The sequence below is a fragment of the Macadamia integrifolia genome, chromosome 3 (genome assembly GCF_013358625.1).
Source record: "Macadamia integrifolia cultivar HAES 741 chromosome 3, SCU_Mint_v3, whole genome shotgun sequence".
Lineage (NCBI taxonomy): Eukaryota > Viridiplantae > Streptophyta > Magnoliopsida > Proteales > Proteaceae > Macadamia > Macadamia integrifolia.
Genome location: NC_056559.1, coordinates 13153805 through 13170161, shown reverse-complemented (window position 1 = coordinate 13170161; position 16357 = coordinate 13153805). Strand labels below are relative to the sequence as shown.

The 16357-nt window shown below is 41.2% G+C and overlaps 1 protein-coding gene across 2 annotated transcripts; it reads right to left on the bottom strand.

The window, feature by feature from the left end:
- Window positions 1–4688: 4688 nt before the first annotated feature.
- On the bottom strand, window positions 4689–16024 carry LOC122073938. Of its 2 annotated transcripts, XR_006138929.1 has the most exons (3): window positions 14107–16024; window positions 9858–10005; window positions 4689–5068 (listed from the first exon to the last, which is right to left on the bottom strand). XR_006138929.1 is itself a non-coding variant. In XM_042638667.1 (2 exons), the coding sequence occupies exons 1-2, from the start codon at window positions 15702–15704 to the stop codon at window positions 5047–5049; spliced, it is 1620 nt and encodes a 539-aa protein (XP_042494601.1). In that variant the 5' UTR covers window positions 15705–16022; the 3' UTR covers window positions 4689–5046. The 2 variants fall into 2 exon arrangements, 1 of the variants encoding a protein (XP_042494601.1); XM_042638667.1 differs by lacking the exon at window positions 9858–10005 and having other exon boundaries at window positions 14107–16022.
- Between the last annotated feature and the right edge of the window lie 333 nt (window positions 16025–16357).

The window sequence follows — 16357 nt, the reverse complement described above, 5'->3', positions numbered from 1 at the left end:
TCCAATCATGCAGTGTCCGCCGTTCCTGCTGACATGGTAACCCCCAGTGAGGCCAAACCAGATTCTTCTTCAGGTGACTTTTCTAATCTCAAGGATGAATTCAACCATCTTTTATGCTGTCTACAGAGTCTGGAGGCATCCACTTCTGCATCTCATGTATCCTCTGCTTCCCCAGCTACATTAGCCCATGCAGGTACTCCTGCTCTCTTTACTACCACTTCTACTCCTTAGATCGTTGATTTGGGAGCCTCTGCTCATATAGCTGATAAGTGATCGTTATTTACATCCTTTATGTCGCATGCTTCTCCCACATCTGTTATATTGGCTAACGGTGCCACTACCCTTGTTTTGGGTATTGGTACAGATTCTGCTACTCCATCCATTAAACTTTCATCTGTTTTGCATGTTCCCCAATTCCCCTTTAGTCTTCTTTCAGTTAGTCAACTAACTAAATCTTTGAATTGTTCGGTCACTTCTCCTCCTTCCGGTGTCTTTCAGGATCTTCACACGAGGAAGATGATTGGTGGAGGGTGTAAAAAAAATGGATTGTACTACCTCTATGGCGATGCTTTCCAATGGCATTGTCGGTTAGGGCATTTGTCTTTGTCTAGGTTAAAGTTATTGCTTCATATGTTTCAGTTTGTTACTCGTTTAGAGTGTGAAGCATGCGAGTTGGGAAAGCACCACCGTGCTTCTTTCACCCCTCGTTTTGTGGCTCGTAGTCCTTTATTTTCTTTGATTCACTCAAATATTTGGGGTCCTTGTAGGGTAGCAATTGATGGGGGTTAAATATTTTGTGATGTTTGTGGACAATTTTTCTCGTCTCACTTGGTTGTACCCCTTGAAGGATAGATCAGAATTTTTAGCCGTGTTTCAAAATTTTTGCACTGAAATAAAAACTCAGTTCGACACTTCTATTAAAATTTTTCGTTCTGATAATGCTTTGGAATATGTTCAAACTAAAATCTTTGAGTTTTGTTCTTCTCATGGTATGATTCACCAAACTAGTTGTTCCCATACCCCCCCCCAACAAAATGGAGCGCGGAACTTAAAAATAGACATTTACTTGAGGTAACTCAGGCTACTATGTTGCATATGCATGTTCCCAAACATTTTTTGTGCGAATGGGTTTTAACTGCTTTTTTTTTTTTTTTTTTTAATAAAAACATGCCCTCAACCCTACTGGCCAACAAGTCTCTTTTCTATCCTCTTCCCTGGTCAACCTGCTTTCTCTCTACCCTCTCGGGTTTTTCGTTGCGTGAGCTTTGTTTATAACTTGCATGTATTCTGATAAAGTTAGCTCCTCCGTCACTAAGTGTGTCTTTTTAGGGAACTCTTGTACTCAAAAGGGATATAAATGTTATGATCCCGTTCATGATAGGTCTTTTGTTAGCGCTGATGTCACTTTTTTTTAAGGTACTTCGTACTTTTCACCCCAGCCCTCCCCTCCTGGGGATGAGTGGACCACTCCTACTCCTCCACCGCTTCCTATGTTAGTTCCATTTCCTGATGTTCCCAGTCACCCCCCCCCACCACCCACCTTTACAGGTTTATCAGCAGCAAAAGAATTCTGGATAGCTTCGTGCAGTGCCTACTCCTCCAGCTGATTCACCTCCTATACCAATCTCTTCCTCCAAGGAAGATCTTAGTCCTCCCTTGTCCGTTGACTTACCAGTTGCTCTCAGCAAAGGTACCCGCTCTTGCACCCAAAAGTCTCTGGTTGCTTATCCTATTGACAAGTTTGTCTCCTTGTCTCATCTTCCTCCTACCCTACAAGGGTTCGCCTTATCCATCTCTACTACCCCCATTCCCAAACACCATACTGAGGCCCTCTGCCTCCCTAGCTCGAAGGTTGCCATGGATGTTGAAATGATGCTCTTTTGACTCGTAATACCTGGAGTATAGTTGATTTGCCACCTGTTAAGGACCTCGTGAAGTGATGTTGTGTTTATACCATTAAGTATCATCCTGATGGATCTGTTGAGCGGCTCAAAGCCCGCCTAGTTGCCAAAGGGTTCACTCAAACCTATGGGGTCGACTATTTTGAGACTCTCTCCAGTGGCCAAGTTGAACTTGCAGTTAATTTTGATTGGCCTTTCTTTCAACTTGACATAAAAAATGCATTTCTATATGGTGACCTGTGTCAGGAGGTCTTTATGGAACAACCCGCAAATTATGTTGCTCACGGGGAGACTCGTGGTCAAGTGTCCTAGTTACACAAGGCTATCTATGGGTTTACTCAGTGTAATTCTGATCATTCTCTATTTGTTCGCCGCCAAGCAGCTAAAGTGATTGTCTTAATTGTCTATGTGGATGATATTATCATTCCTGATAATGATATGACCAGGATTTCCGAGGTGAAGAAATACTTACAGCAGCATGTTCAAACCAAGGACTTAGGACAGCTACACTACTTCCTTGGGACTGAAGTAATTAGAAGCAAAAAGGGAATCATCTTGTCCCAAAGGAAATATGTACTTGATCTTCTGACGGACAGTGGTATGCTTGCATCCAAACCAGTGGATGTGCCAATGGATGCTCAACAGAAGTTTGGAGTGAATGATGGTGAAGCTCTTAAGGATATTCACCAGTACAAGAGCTTGATTGGAAAGCTGATATACCTCACTGATACTTGTCTGAACATCTCTTTTGTTGTAGGGGTCCTCAGTCAATATATGTAGTCTCCTCAAAAGGCTCATTGGGATGTTGCTGTCCGCATTCTTCAGTGCTTGAAGGGTGATCCTGGTAAGGGACTCATTTACCGTCCCAACAGACATATCAAGTTAATTGCATTCTCTGACGCTGATTGGGCAGGCTTTGCCAGTGACCGCCGTTCTACTACATGGTACTATACTTTTGCCAAATCTAGTGTTGAGGCTGAGTATAGAGCTATGGCTCATACTGCAGCTAAGTTGATCTGGCTTCGGTCTTTACTTCTTGAGATGGGATTCTTTACACCTACTCCTATGAGATGTGTTGTGACAATCAGGCAGCTATCTATATGCTAGTAATCCAGTTTTCCATGAGAGGACCAAACAAATTGAGATGGATTGTCATTTTGTTCAGAATGTTGTGTTGAAGAAGATCATCGAGACGCCATTTGTTCCTTCTTCAGATCAATTGGCTGACATGTTCACCAAATCTCTTTTTGCACCTAGGTTTTGTACTTGCTGTAACAAGCTGAGCATGGGTGATATATATGCTCCAGCTTGAGGGGGAGTGTTAAGAGTATAGGGTTATTTATGTCTTTTCATCTTCTTTTTCTATGTTATATTGTAAGTTTAAGTTGTGGGTAGGGTACAGGGGTATTTCAGTCCCCTGTGCCAAATATTAATCATTCTTATACAAATAAGAAATAACATGCGGCTGAATTAATTCAATTTCAGCCGCAGGTGGCTTGCCACATTGGGGAATATCTGTGTCTGAGATCTTCTCCTCTCTCTCTTTTTTTCTTCATTCCTTCTCTCCTCTAACTGTGATCTTTCAAACCCCAATCTTCTAACAAAAGATACCAAAAGCATTCTCAAGGCAGTTATATAAAGAAGTGATCTCCCCAAATTTCCAAATTCTTTCAAATCTCTAATAAAAACAAAGTTCCAATATGACCTCTTGCGTCCTACATCAGGAGGGAATGATGGTGGCTACATAGGAAGTTATCTTTGTACTGTCTAACACCAAAATCAGGTATCAGCCAAACACAAAGACAAAGACGATGACGAGGCAAGAAAAAAAAAGGAGGGGGGGAAAACCTATATATAAATATAATCCCAAAAGCAGCTGATTGTCCTAACAAGAAGTTCAAAGATGATTAACCTAACACAAAGACGATGGAGATGACAAGAAAAAAAGAAAACGAAAACCCAGTTATATATAAATATGATCTCCAAGAGCAGCAGATTGTCCTAACAAGCACTTAGATCTCCACATAAATCATTCCCCCCCCCCCCCCTGAATCACCCAAAAGTTCATTGTGTTCATAAGATGCTTCTCAAGAAAAATCATTTCATTAACCATGTCACAATGACCATTTTCAATCTTTGTCATTCTTCCAACAATAACTGGAATTCTTTATTGAAAAAGGAAAGAATTTGTCTGATGTGAGTCAAAGTAGATATAGTAGTGCAAACTTTCTATGCTCAAAAACACACGCAAAATTTTTCTTTTTTTTTTCCCAAACTCCAACCAGAGTGTGCTGCCAGCCAATAGGTTCAAAAAATAAGAGTGTTTTCTTGTCTGTAAGACAGGATACACACACTGCACAAACACATTAACACACCACAGAAAGGGAGAGTACACAATCAAATTAGGTGGTGTTCAAGAACAACGGAACAGAGACCTCTCATATAATAGAGACGTGCTTGTACAGATGAATGACTGCATATGCTCTACACATGAACTTTATGGAACACTGGGCTCAGAGTGGAGGCACTCACACCAAGAAGTTCAATCTAGCAATCCTTGAAAAGTATGATTCCTCTTTCAAGAAAAACCCAATTTTGATGCCCATGCAAGTTTAAGAAATCATGAAATTTCAGTTATCTATCAGTTATTCCTTTTACGTACTAGAAGTCTTCTCAATTCCATCCTAAGGTTAATAATATATTATCTTCAATAAATAGGCAAAGATCAAAGCATTAAAACATTGAAAGCATGCACTTCATTCATAGGTGCCTAAAATAAGATGATCATTCAATAAGTGATGGAACTTTTCATTGATTAAAGAAGGTTTTAGACAAGGTCGGCAAGCATCAGATGAAACTAATTGAGTAGTCCCTTCAGAAACAGCTAATGATTTCAAATTGGCATCTTGTGACTTAGACAAGTTATAAGCACACGCACTCTTATTAAGAGCATAGTATAATGAAAAACAGAGCATACATATCTAAGAACCTCTTAAGCTCGAATGCGCAAGCTTTCTCTTCCTATTCCTTGGATCAGTATCTTCATAAAATTATGTTGCAGTACTCCTCAAACTGATTGAAGGACAATAGCACAGCAGACATAACAATGGGAAAACACATTGCCATCTCTTACCATCCTTCCCAATCACTGTCCCCATGCACAGGCCCTACAACACAATATGGACAGAACAAAGTGTCTAAGCAATACAAATATTAGGGAGGCTGACTTACAAACACTACTTCGTGCTTAAATAAGGAATATGGAAATTTCGACAATGATAACCAATGACACTTTAATGAAAAAAGAATTAATTCTGGCAGGCAAACAGATATCGATCAGCAAGAAAATTTATTATTTTAAAAGAGGAGATAAAGGATGAAAACCCTGATATATTATTGACTAGCACTGTAATCAATGATCATAGTAGAGAGATTAGCATGAAGCAAACAAACTCAAGAAAATATCTAAGCGTTTGTGATTTAAAGTTTCAAGTTACAACTGCTGATTCCCCAGCATTCTATTTCAAATTCATAAAAGCTGCATATTAGGTATATATTTCTGATGGAACACGGTGACATTGATAACCAACAAAATAATAGATGAAGCACTTTTACGTTGAAATTTACCCAGCCTTCAATGGAAGACTGTAACATTGTAGCAAGATGAAGAGGGGGCACATCACAATAACACATAATGAATAACAAAGACCACAAGATATGGATTAGCAGAATATGGAAACATTACAAACATCTAACCACACCAACTCTCTATCTATAGCCTCCCCATCTACTCATGCATCTTGTAAATGGTATAACATTGGCACCACAAGGAACACTGCAGAAATTTGAAGCAATTCCAAAAGTTTTGGAACATTATTCGAGATTGATTTCGCCAAAAGCCTATAACTAAAATGCGAATATTGTATAAGCAATGTCTATCTCATGGGGCACTATTGTTACCAAGGAACATATTGGGCCTGTCCACACACTGAAACTAATATGCTCCCAATTACATTAGCGAATCACTATCTCCAGTGTAAAGAGAGTGATGCAGATTCGATCAGATCTGACTGGCTTGCAAATAATGGTCCCACTAATAGAATGGAAGAGACCCTCAATCTGACGGCTAGATATGGGCCATATGTGATCTCATATCTAACAGTCAGATTTAAAAGACATTAACAACAGCTTCAAATACCTAAAATCCAGACAAATAGGTAAAATTTCAAAGCATATTGACAGTGTAGAAAATCAAGGGGAAGAGAAACTATTGTGCTGTCCAATGAATAGCCATGCCACACATGAGAGAGGAGAAAATAAGGTGTGATGGGAGGGAAAAACCTAAAAAATAGGATTTGAAACTAAAAAATGGATAAAAACGAGAGAAGAAAGAGAAATCTATCGATTGGAGGATAAAAGGATGCAATCAATTGCCTGGACCTTATGCTAGAGGACATAGGCCATTTAAGATCATATAGGTCAGTTAATTTGAAGGGGAGATACTTAACTAGCTTTATCTATAGGCACACTCGCCTTCTTGACCAATGGAGTAGACTTAGTGAGGGCCGGAGTAACTAGATTTGCGTCTTTATTCTTAACACTTCATACTTATTAAAGCATAGGGATGCCTTGAGGCAAGTGTTTGCGTCTGATGACTGGTCTTGTTCTAAGCTTTCATCAACAAAAGGCAAGGAAGAAAGTGGCTAAAATAGTGCTTGTTGCAACTTTCTATAATGGTGTGCAAGATTGAATAAGACCGCCACTGCCACTTCAACTCTTGAGGATAATAGATGCCTAGACGGTGATGAGGAGCCTGCTTTGCTGAAGTATATCTTGCAATGGAAGAGACAAAAAAAAAAAAGGGACAATGGAAGAAAATCATAAAGATTGTTGGTAGGCGTTGGCAGTCAAATGGAGAGAGCACTATATGCCGTTACACTTTTCCTCAATCCAAGAAAGTACTTTAAGGCTGTTGAGATGGATCCAACTAACTCATGGCATAATGTACTTGATACCTTTAACGATGTTATGGCAAAGTTGGTGCCTGATGCAACCTTGCAAGACAAGATCATGGAACAATTTGTTGTTTATACTAAAGCTCGAGGAAGTTTTGCAAAGGAGATGGCGTTATGGCAAAGGGGAAAGTTGAATCCTAGTATGTATTTTTTTTTTTTCCTCTCTCTTCGCTTTCTCTCCTAAACTGTGATGGAAACTTCAGGCAGAATTCTTGTATAGGATGAACACCATGAATTATTGGTAAAGTTTTGGCTCCCAATGGATTGGTTCTGCCCCATTTACATTTTATGCAACGCATTAGAAAACCAGAAAATATTTCTGTGTACTTTTTTCTCACTTTGAATGAGTCTCTGGCCTAAGTTTCAATCTACTTAAAAAGTCAACTTTTCACGGAAAAAGGGATCATATAAGCAGCGACTTCTTCACAATCTCTAAGCCTCCCAATAAGCAGGGATATCTTTTTACATCTTGTATATAAAGTGGATCAATGCTTTACTTTTGGGCCCTTCATATATCCTGGAACTCCACACACACTGATACACAAAAGATCAAACGGGTCTCAGCCAACACTAATCACTAGGACCTCATTAATGGTACATCCAGTCAAAGGGATTGTGAACATAGAAAATAATCAACAAAGTCAGATTTCCAAATGAATCTCTAGTTTTACCACAATTACACTTCTAGAAGGCTTCTCGATATTCTTCTTCAAAAAGAATGCAAATAATTGAACTAATTTCATAAACACAAGAGAGCGCTATATTATCTTTGTAAAATAAGCGAGAGAAAGAGAGAGAGAGAGAGAGAGAGAGAGAGATAAGGTCATGACTCTGGGAAAGGGAGTCCCCAATCGTGTGATTTGGGTCTGCCCTGGGTCTGCCCTCTTCTTCTCATTATGTAGTAACATCTATTACAAATAAACTGTGAATAGGACAGCAGCCCTAATAGGACTAGAAACATAAAGACGTAACAAAAACTAATAAGCCAACTAATCCTAGTTGAACTTTGACTCTCCCAGTTTGACTAGGATACTAACTTCTAGACGAACACCACTAACATCAGTCCTAGTAGAACTAGGACTTTCCTAATTAGTTTAGGAAACCAACAAAGGAGGAAGGAGGACTCTGCGCAGCCCGCAGGACCCTTCCTTCCTTCTCACGATAGTCTTCTAACACTCCCCCTCAAGTTGGAGCATAGATGTTAATCATGCCCAGCTTGTTACAAATATAGTCCACTCTACCACCCCCCAAGGACTTAGTAAAAACATCTCCAAGTTGTTCTCTTGTACGAACATGACTTGTAGAAATAACTAATTGTTGTAGCTTTTCACGAACAAAATGACAGTCAACCTCAATATGTTTTGTCCTCTCATGGAACACTGGATTAGACGCAATATGAATAGCAACTTGGTTATCACACCACTGGACTTGTATAAATAAATCCTTGTCGTAGCTTTTCACAAACAAAGTGACAGTCGACCTCAATATGTTTTGTCCTCTCATGAAACACTGGATTAGACGCAATATGAATAGCAACTTGGTTATCACACCACAACTACATAGAGGAAGTGCATTCAAATCCAAGTTCCGTCAAAAGCTGCTTTACCCACATCAACTCACAAGTAACATGAGCCATGGCACGATACTCAGACTCAGCGCTAGACCTTGCCACAACAGTTTGTTTCATGCTATTCCAAAACACAAGATTTCTACCAACAAAAGTACAGTATCCTGTATTTGACCTCCTATCAACAGGAGAACCAGCCCAATAAGCATCACAAAAACCTTTTATACAAGTATGTCCATGATCTGAATACAACAGACCACATCCTGGAGCTTTCATAAGGTACCTCAGAATACGGACAACAGCATCTCAATGTGAAGTTCGTGGAGATGAAAGAAACTGACTCACAACACTGACAGGGAAGGCAATGTCAGGTCGAGTCACAGTCAAATAATTCAGTTTTCCCACCAGTCTTCTGTATTTCTCAGGAACTTCTAACACATCACCTCCTTCAGGCATAAGTTTCACATTTGGATCCATTGGAGTGTCAATGGGTTTGGTTCCTAACATACATGTTTCTAAAAGTAGGTCCAAAATGTACTTTCTCTGAGACAAAGAAATTCCCTTCCTTGACTAAGCAACTTCAATTCCCATGAAGTACTTTAACCGTCCTAGATCCTTGGTTTGAAAGTATTACTGCAAAAGTGCTTCCAAACTTTGGATTCCTTCAACATCATCTCCAGTAATGACAATGTCATCAACATATATAACCAAAAATATCCTCCTTGCATCAGACTTTCGATAGAACACAGAATGATCATTGTCACACCTTAACAGTCTAAATGCTCAAACCACATCAGTGAACCTACCAAACCACGCCCGAGGAGACTGTTTCACCCCATACAAGGACTTCTTGAGTTTGCACATCTTTCCACACTCCCCCTGAGCAACAAACCTCGGAGGTTGCTCTATATACACCTCCTCATGCAAATTACCATGAATCACATCAAGCTGAAATAATGGTCAATGAGATGAAGCCGTAAGAGCAAAACACGAACAGAGGCCAATTTGGCAACAAGGGAGAAGGTATCCAGATAATCAATGCCCTAAACCTGGGCATACCCCTTTGCGACCAACTGAGCCTTCAAATGAGAAAGAGACCTATTAGCCTTCTTGCCAGGGGCAACGGTACAAGATCCCAATTCGGGTTTTCTTCCAAGGCAAGCAGTTCTTCTTTCATAGTTGCCCTCCAGCCAGGCTTAGATATTGCCTCTACAAGATTCTTAGGAACAGGATGACAAGAATTAGTGAAAAGACAGGAATGAAAAGCATACGATAGGCCAGAGTAAGACACAAAGTCAGCAATATGATGTTGGGTACAGTTTCTAACACCCTTATGTTGTGCAATAGGAAAGCCTAAATTAGAAAGAAGAATACCTGGAGTAGGATCCATAGATGAAGATGATAAGGTAGGTTCCGCAGGGAGAGGGGGTGCTGATGCTTCCCGAACTGGACGAGTATAAACCTATGGAGCAACTAGTGGAGGAGGAGGTGGTGGTGGAGACAACTCTTCCTCTGTGGCGACCTGTGGATTATAATGACGAATAACATAAAATGGAAGATCATCATCCAACTCAGACAAAACAAATGACTCATATGGGTAGGGTGCGGACTCAAAGAAGGACACATCGGCAATAACAAAGTATTTTTGAAAAACAGAGGAATAACACCGTTATCCCTTTCGGATATGTGAGTAACCCAAAAAGAGACATTTAATAGCTCGAGGATCCAACTTTGATAAACTTGGATGATGATCACGAATAAAGCAAACACAACCAAATACGCGAGGGGGAAGAACAAAAAGTTGCTCATAAGAAAATAATAAAGAATGGGGAATAACACCACACAAAACAAAGGAACACATACGATTAATAAGATAACAAGCAGTGAAAACTGCATAGGCCCAAAAGTATTTGGCTACCTTCATTTCAAACATAAGTGACCGAGCAACCTCCATCAAATAATGATTCTTGCTTTCAACCACTCCATTTTGTTGAGGAGTGTCTGAACAAGAAGACTAGTGCATCATGCCACAACCAGCCATAAACTGAGAAAATGGACTAGAAAATTACTCTTTGCATTATCACTTCGTAGAATTTTGATAGTCACATGAAATTGATTTCGAATTTCAACAACAAATGCACAAAAGACAGCAAATAATTCAGAATGATTTTTCATTAAATAAATCCAGGTCGTCCTAGAATAGTCATCAACAAAGGTAACAAAATACTAAAACCTAACTTGGACGTTATAGGACAAGGGCCCCATACATCCGAATGAACCAAAGCAAAAGGGGACACAGACCGTTTATTGACTCGAGGGGAATAACTAACACGATGTAATTTTTCAAATTGACATAACTCACATTCTAAACTAGAAAGAGAATTAAAACTGGGATCAAGTTTCTGTAAACATTGTAAAGACGGATAGCCCAACCGACAGTGAACCTGATGAGAAGTCAGAATACCCAAACAGGCTATGGAAGGTGAATTGTCTTCAAAAAGATACAGTCCCCCAACCCTACGACCTCTACCAAGAATCTTCTTCGTCGTAAGATCCTAAAAAACACATGAGTCGGAGAAAAAGGTTATAGAACAATTGTAAGCTTGTGTGAACTTGCTTACAGACCAAAAGAATTGTGGCAAATAAAGAACATGTGATAACGATAAGGAAGAATTAAGACAAAAAGTGCCAATACCATTGACCTTAGCAATTGAGCCATTAGTCAATGTCAACTTAAAAGAAGAAAATATACCTAAAATACCAGACATGTGATCCGATGCACCTGAATCGATTATCCAGGGGCGAGAAGAGGAGAGACATAAAATGGCATTATTTATCTAAACAAGAGTAGCAGTGGAAGGTGGAGGTGCTTGAGTCTGAAACTAATTGTACCGTGCAAATTCTTCATCGGTCATTTTGACCATCTTACCCTCAAATTGTCCAGAATGAAAAGGTTCATCAACTATAGTTGAGTTAGCAAACTGCTTTTGAGGAGATTTGTCCTGAAGTTTCCAATATAAGCATTGGATGTGTCCTGGTTTACCACAATGGTGACATGTGTTTATTGCCCCTGAACTATCTGAGGAGTTCCCAGTAAATTGTCCCTCATTACCACCATTACATGTACCACATGAAGCTCCACGATTATTACTCTATGCTGCAAGTGCGGAGTTTTCCACTGAAGTGGAATCATAAGAATTCTCTCGAGATACCCGTAAAACTCGAAAAAAGGAATCTACAAGAGATGCCACCTTGTAACTTCCAAGAATCTGAGAACGAACAGAATCATATTCTGTTCCAAGACCTCCCTAAAAACCCATAACTGCAAGTTGCTCCCGCTAGTTTTGCATCTTCTGCACATCACTACTAATAGGGAGTAGAGAATTCAACTCTTCATACATCCTCATGAAATCAGCAAAGTACTGAGTTAGAGGCCGACCCTTCCTATCAATCCAATAAAATTCCTAAGACAGCTCATAGATGCAAGAGGTTATTCTGCCCAGAATACAGAACAATCAAATAGTCCCATAGCTCCTTCACAGTATCGATGTGAATAACAACATCAACTATGGAGTTATCCATTGAGTTCAATAGCTGTCCGAAAATATGTGCATCAACCATATTCCATGTAGTGTCATTAGCAAGTTTCTTCCACTATTGAAAATTGGCAGCTCCTGCAAGCTTCTTTTCTGTAATCTTATGTGATGATGGGGATATCACCTCAGTGATAACATTCTTTCCTTCCTTGTCAGCCATTAGTGCACAAAAATTCACAGAACAATAAGCCAGAAAATCAATATAACCTCCTTGTTAGACCACACAATTGATTGTTCTTATGTAGGGGTGTCAATCGGTCGGTCCGGCTCGGTTTCGATCCGGGTTGAGTCGGTTTCGGTGTGGGAAAGTGAAACCAAAACCGAACCAACAAGGAAATTCCGGTTTCAGTTTAGTTTCGGTTTCGGTGCGGTTTGGTTTCGGTTTGTCTTCGGTTTCTTAAATCGATTTGTAACCGGGTTGGTTTTGGTTTTTTGTCCAGTTTGGATTCGATTTTTCATACAAATGTATACAAAACTATGCAAATTTTGATTTTTTTAATGACTTTTGGAGTGTTTCGGTTTCTTACCGGTTTGGTTTCAGTTTCGGTCCGGGTTTTGAGCCGGTTTCGGTTTGGTTTCGGGTTCATCCGGTTTTCGATGCGGTTCGGTTTGGTTTTGGGGTTGCAATACTCCAAACAGAACCGAACCAATAAGGCTTCGGTTTGGTTCGGTTCGGTCCGTGTTGTTATCGGTTTGGTCCTGCCGGTTTTACCAGTTCGGTTTAGGAATTGACACCCCTATTCTTATGTATATGATCAATCAAGATAAAATAGCAAACCAAATCTCTAGAAAAACTTCAATAAAATCAACAACCAAAGGGAAATCAACTCATAGCTCAAAACCCTAACTTGGGTAGAACAGAAGGGTACCTGCGGTTGGGTGTACAATGCTCCAATGATGCTGAATTTTGGACTGGGTGTTCTTGATATGATGTTAAAGAAAATCCCAAAAGTAATTTACAAACAGAGATCACACTTGGAAGATATGGGAAAAATCAATTCAAGCAGCCAAAACCTTGATAACTCCAATCAATTTCTCCAATAATGTGTAATCCAATCTTCAAACCAGAAAACCCCAACCAGCGATCACTTCTAACAATAATCTGAGTAGATTTCTTCAAGACGTATGACTGATTTCAGTAAATCAATCCTCCATACACAAATCAGAAAAAAATAGGGGATCAAATCACCCCCTCTTAGAGAACCATGGATTCTTTTAAGAAGAACCAGTAACAGCCACTAATGGGATTCGGCTGTTACTAGATTGTAGGCTAATAACAGGGGCTGTTCTTAATTATTTAGAGATCAGACTAAGCTCTGATACCATGCAAAATAAGAAAGAAAAAGAGAAAGAGATAAGGTCGCGACTTTGGGAGAGGGAGTCGCCAATCGTGTGATTTGGGTCTTCCCTGGGTCTGCCCTCTTCTTCTCATTATATCTTAACATCTATTAAAAATAAATTGTGAATAGGACAGCAGTCCTAATAGGACTAGAAACATAAAGACATAACAGGAAACTAATTAGCCAACTAATCCTAGTTGAACTTTGACTCTCCTAGTTTGACTAGGATACTAACTTCAGTCCTAGTAGAACTAGGACTTTCCTAATTAGTTTAGGAAACCAACAAGGGAGGAGGGAGGAGTCTGTGCAACCCGCAAGACTCCTCCTTCCTTCTCACGATAGTCTTCTAACAATCCTCATTTTACTTTGTAATTTAAATAATGATCTACCCTAGCAACCCTACATGATCAGTAATCAGGTTGAAGTTATAAGAATCCAACATTTATTACCAATGTTCCATAGATTTTGTTCCAGTATCAGCATTTTTGAGTTTTAGATTCCACGAACCATTCTAGCAAGGGGCCAACTAATGAGGATAAACAATATAACAAAGGAAACAAGACAAACATCAGTATGCAGGAGGCCAATAGCACAACAGTACCACAGTGGAATAACATAGCTAACTGCTCAAAGAACACCATGTTTGGAAACCATGCATATTAGGAACCCCAGAATAAGGTTTATTACCCGAGGCTAGCAATCCCATTGATAGGATCTAGAAGCTGATGTTGTTGCTGCTGCTGCTGCTGTGGCTGCAGCTGTAGCTGTGATGGCTGCTGCTGCTGCTGCTGCTGCTGTTGCTGTTGTTGCTGCTGAAGCGACTGCGGACTAGCACCAACTGCCATTGCTGCGGCCGACGCTTGAGCCCCTTTGGCTTCAGCGAACCTCCACATGTACCAGGCCCCAACAGAGCGATAAGGCTTCCACTTCCCACAGAGTTGTTCCATCTGGGAAGGCCGAGGCAATTGTTCAAGACCATAGAGGAGCTGAACCCCCTTCCGAACACCAAGATCACCGACGGGGAGAACATCCGGTCGGTGAAGAGAGAAAATCATGAACATGTGCACAGACCAGGATCCAATGCCCTTGACCATGGTGAGCATTGAGAAGAGTGACTTATCGTCCATGTCAATGATGGAAGAATCAGAAAGGATCCCTTTGCGGTACTTGCTGGCGAGGTCATGCAGGTAGCTGGCTTTACGGGCAGAAACGCCGATCTGACGGAGTTGGTGGAGAGAGAGGGTGAGGACGGCATCGGGAACTACCCCAGTCTCGCCACCACAGAGGGCAACGAATCGCGTATAGATGGAGGTCGCAGCCTTGAAGGCGAGCTGCTGGTAGAGGATACTCTTGGTGAGGGCTAGGAACGGTGGGTGAAATGTGTCAAAAGAAGGCGGCTGATGGACATCGATCACACGCGCTAGCTGTGGGTCCACGGACCTTAAATGCCGAATAGCAGCTGCAACCTCTCCATCGCAAGATAATGTCTTGCCGACGATTCTCGGAATAACCCTAATCGGCTGTACCATGATCCTGCTATCGTTGTTGGCGGCGCTTGTGGTGGTGACGGTGGCGGAGACCGCAGTGGGGATGGTGGGGATTTTACTGCCCCTGCTGTTCTTCTTGTTGTTGCCGGTGGTCGTGTTGGTCAGCGGAGTCGGATTAGCATTATCTCCGTCCACGGCATGGGGAGCTTTGTTTTCAGAGTTATCGGTAGAGAACTCCCCGGACACCTTCCTGGTCTTTCGAGGCCGAAAAGGGATCTTAGTCGCCGAAGATTTCTGCGGCGGAGCAACGGTGGTTGTGCCTTCTACCGCTTCAGTAGTGATGTTCTGTTGAAGTTGAGGATGATCATCTGGCAGGGCCTGAGTTTGGGTTTCGGGTTGGGGCTCGGGATGGGGCTCGGGATGGGGTTGAAGCAGAGGCTGAGGATGGGGCTGGGGCTGGGGCTGGGGCTGGGGTTGGGGTAGTTGAATCTGAGGTTGGAATTTGGGTTGGGACTGAGATTGTGTCTGAATTGGGGCTGGGGGTTGAGTTTGAGGCTGAATTGAGAGCTGGGGTTGGGGTTGGGGTTGAGGTTGAGGTTGGGGTTGAGGTTGAGGTTGGGGTTCAGGATTAATTTGAGTCTGGACTGGAGGTTGGGGTTGAGCTTGCTCCCCCATGGAAGAGAGCGAAACAGAGACCTGAGATTGAAAGGGCTGCGGCTGAGGAGGGAGAGTAGGACCTTGAGAAGGTTGATGGAAGTTGGGGTGATGGTGCTGCTGATGCAGTTGTTGTTGGTTCATGAGGGAACAGCATTCAAACACAACCAGAGTACCAAGATGATCAATCTTTACCTACCCTATCTATCCATCCTTGATCCTTCAGTCTCCTTCCTTCACTTTATCCAAAAAAAAAAAGAAAGAGAAACAGAGTATCTTGATTCTTGATTTTGATTGACTGCAGATATAGTAACGACAGCCTCCGGTGGTGGAAACTGGAAGTGTTCAATTGAGATTTTAGAGAGAGAGAGAGAGAGAGAGGTTGGGGTTTCTACCTGGTAGTGAGTCAGTTTGTTCCGTCTTAGATTAGAGAGAGAAAGAGAGCGAGAGAGAGATTGGGGTTTCTACTTAGCCGCGGCCCTAAACCCCTTTGGATTTTCTGTTCTGCTGTTATGGAAACCGGCTACGCTTCGTTCCGGTCACACTTTAAGATCTTTACGTTCTGACGGTATCACTTGACGTACGTGCCCCAGCAGGTCAATCTCCTTTTAACGTCAGCCTCACACGTGTTGTCTCAGTCCCCTTTCACGGCTTCCACATCTGGGCTTAGGCCGTCTTGGTAACTTTTTTTATTCTAACTTATTTAAAAAAAATCATTAATGAAAATCATTTTTTATCAAAACATAAAAATGATTTGATATCTATTTGACAAAATTAATTTTTTTTGTGAGAAGTAG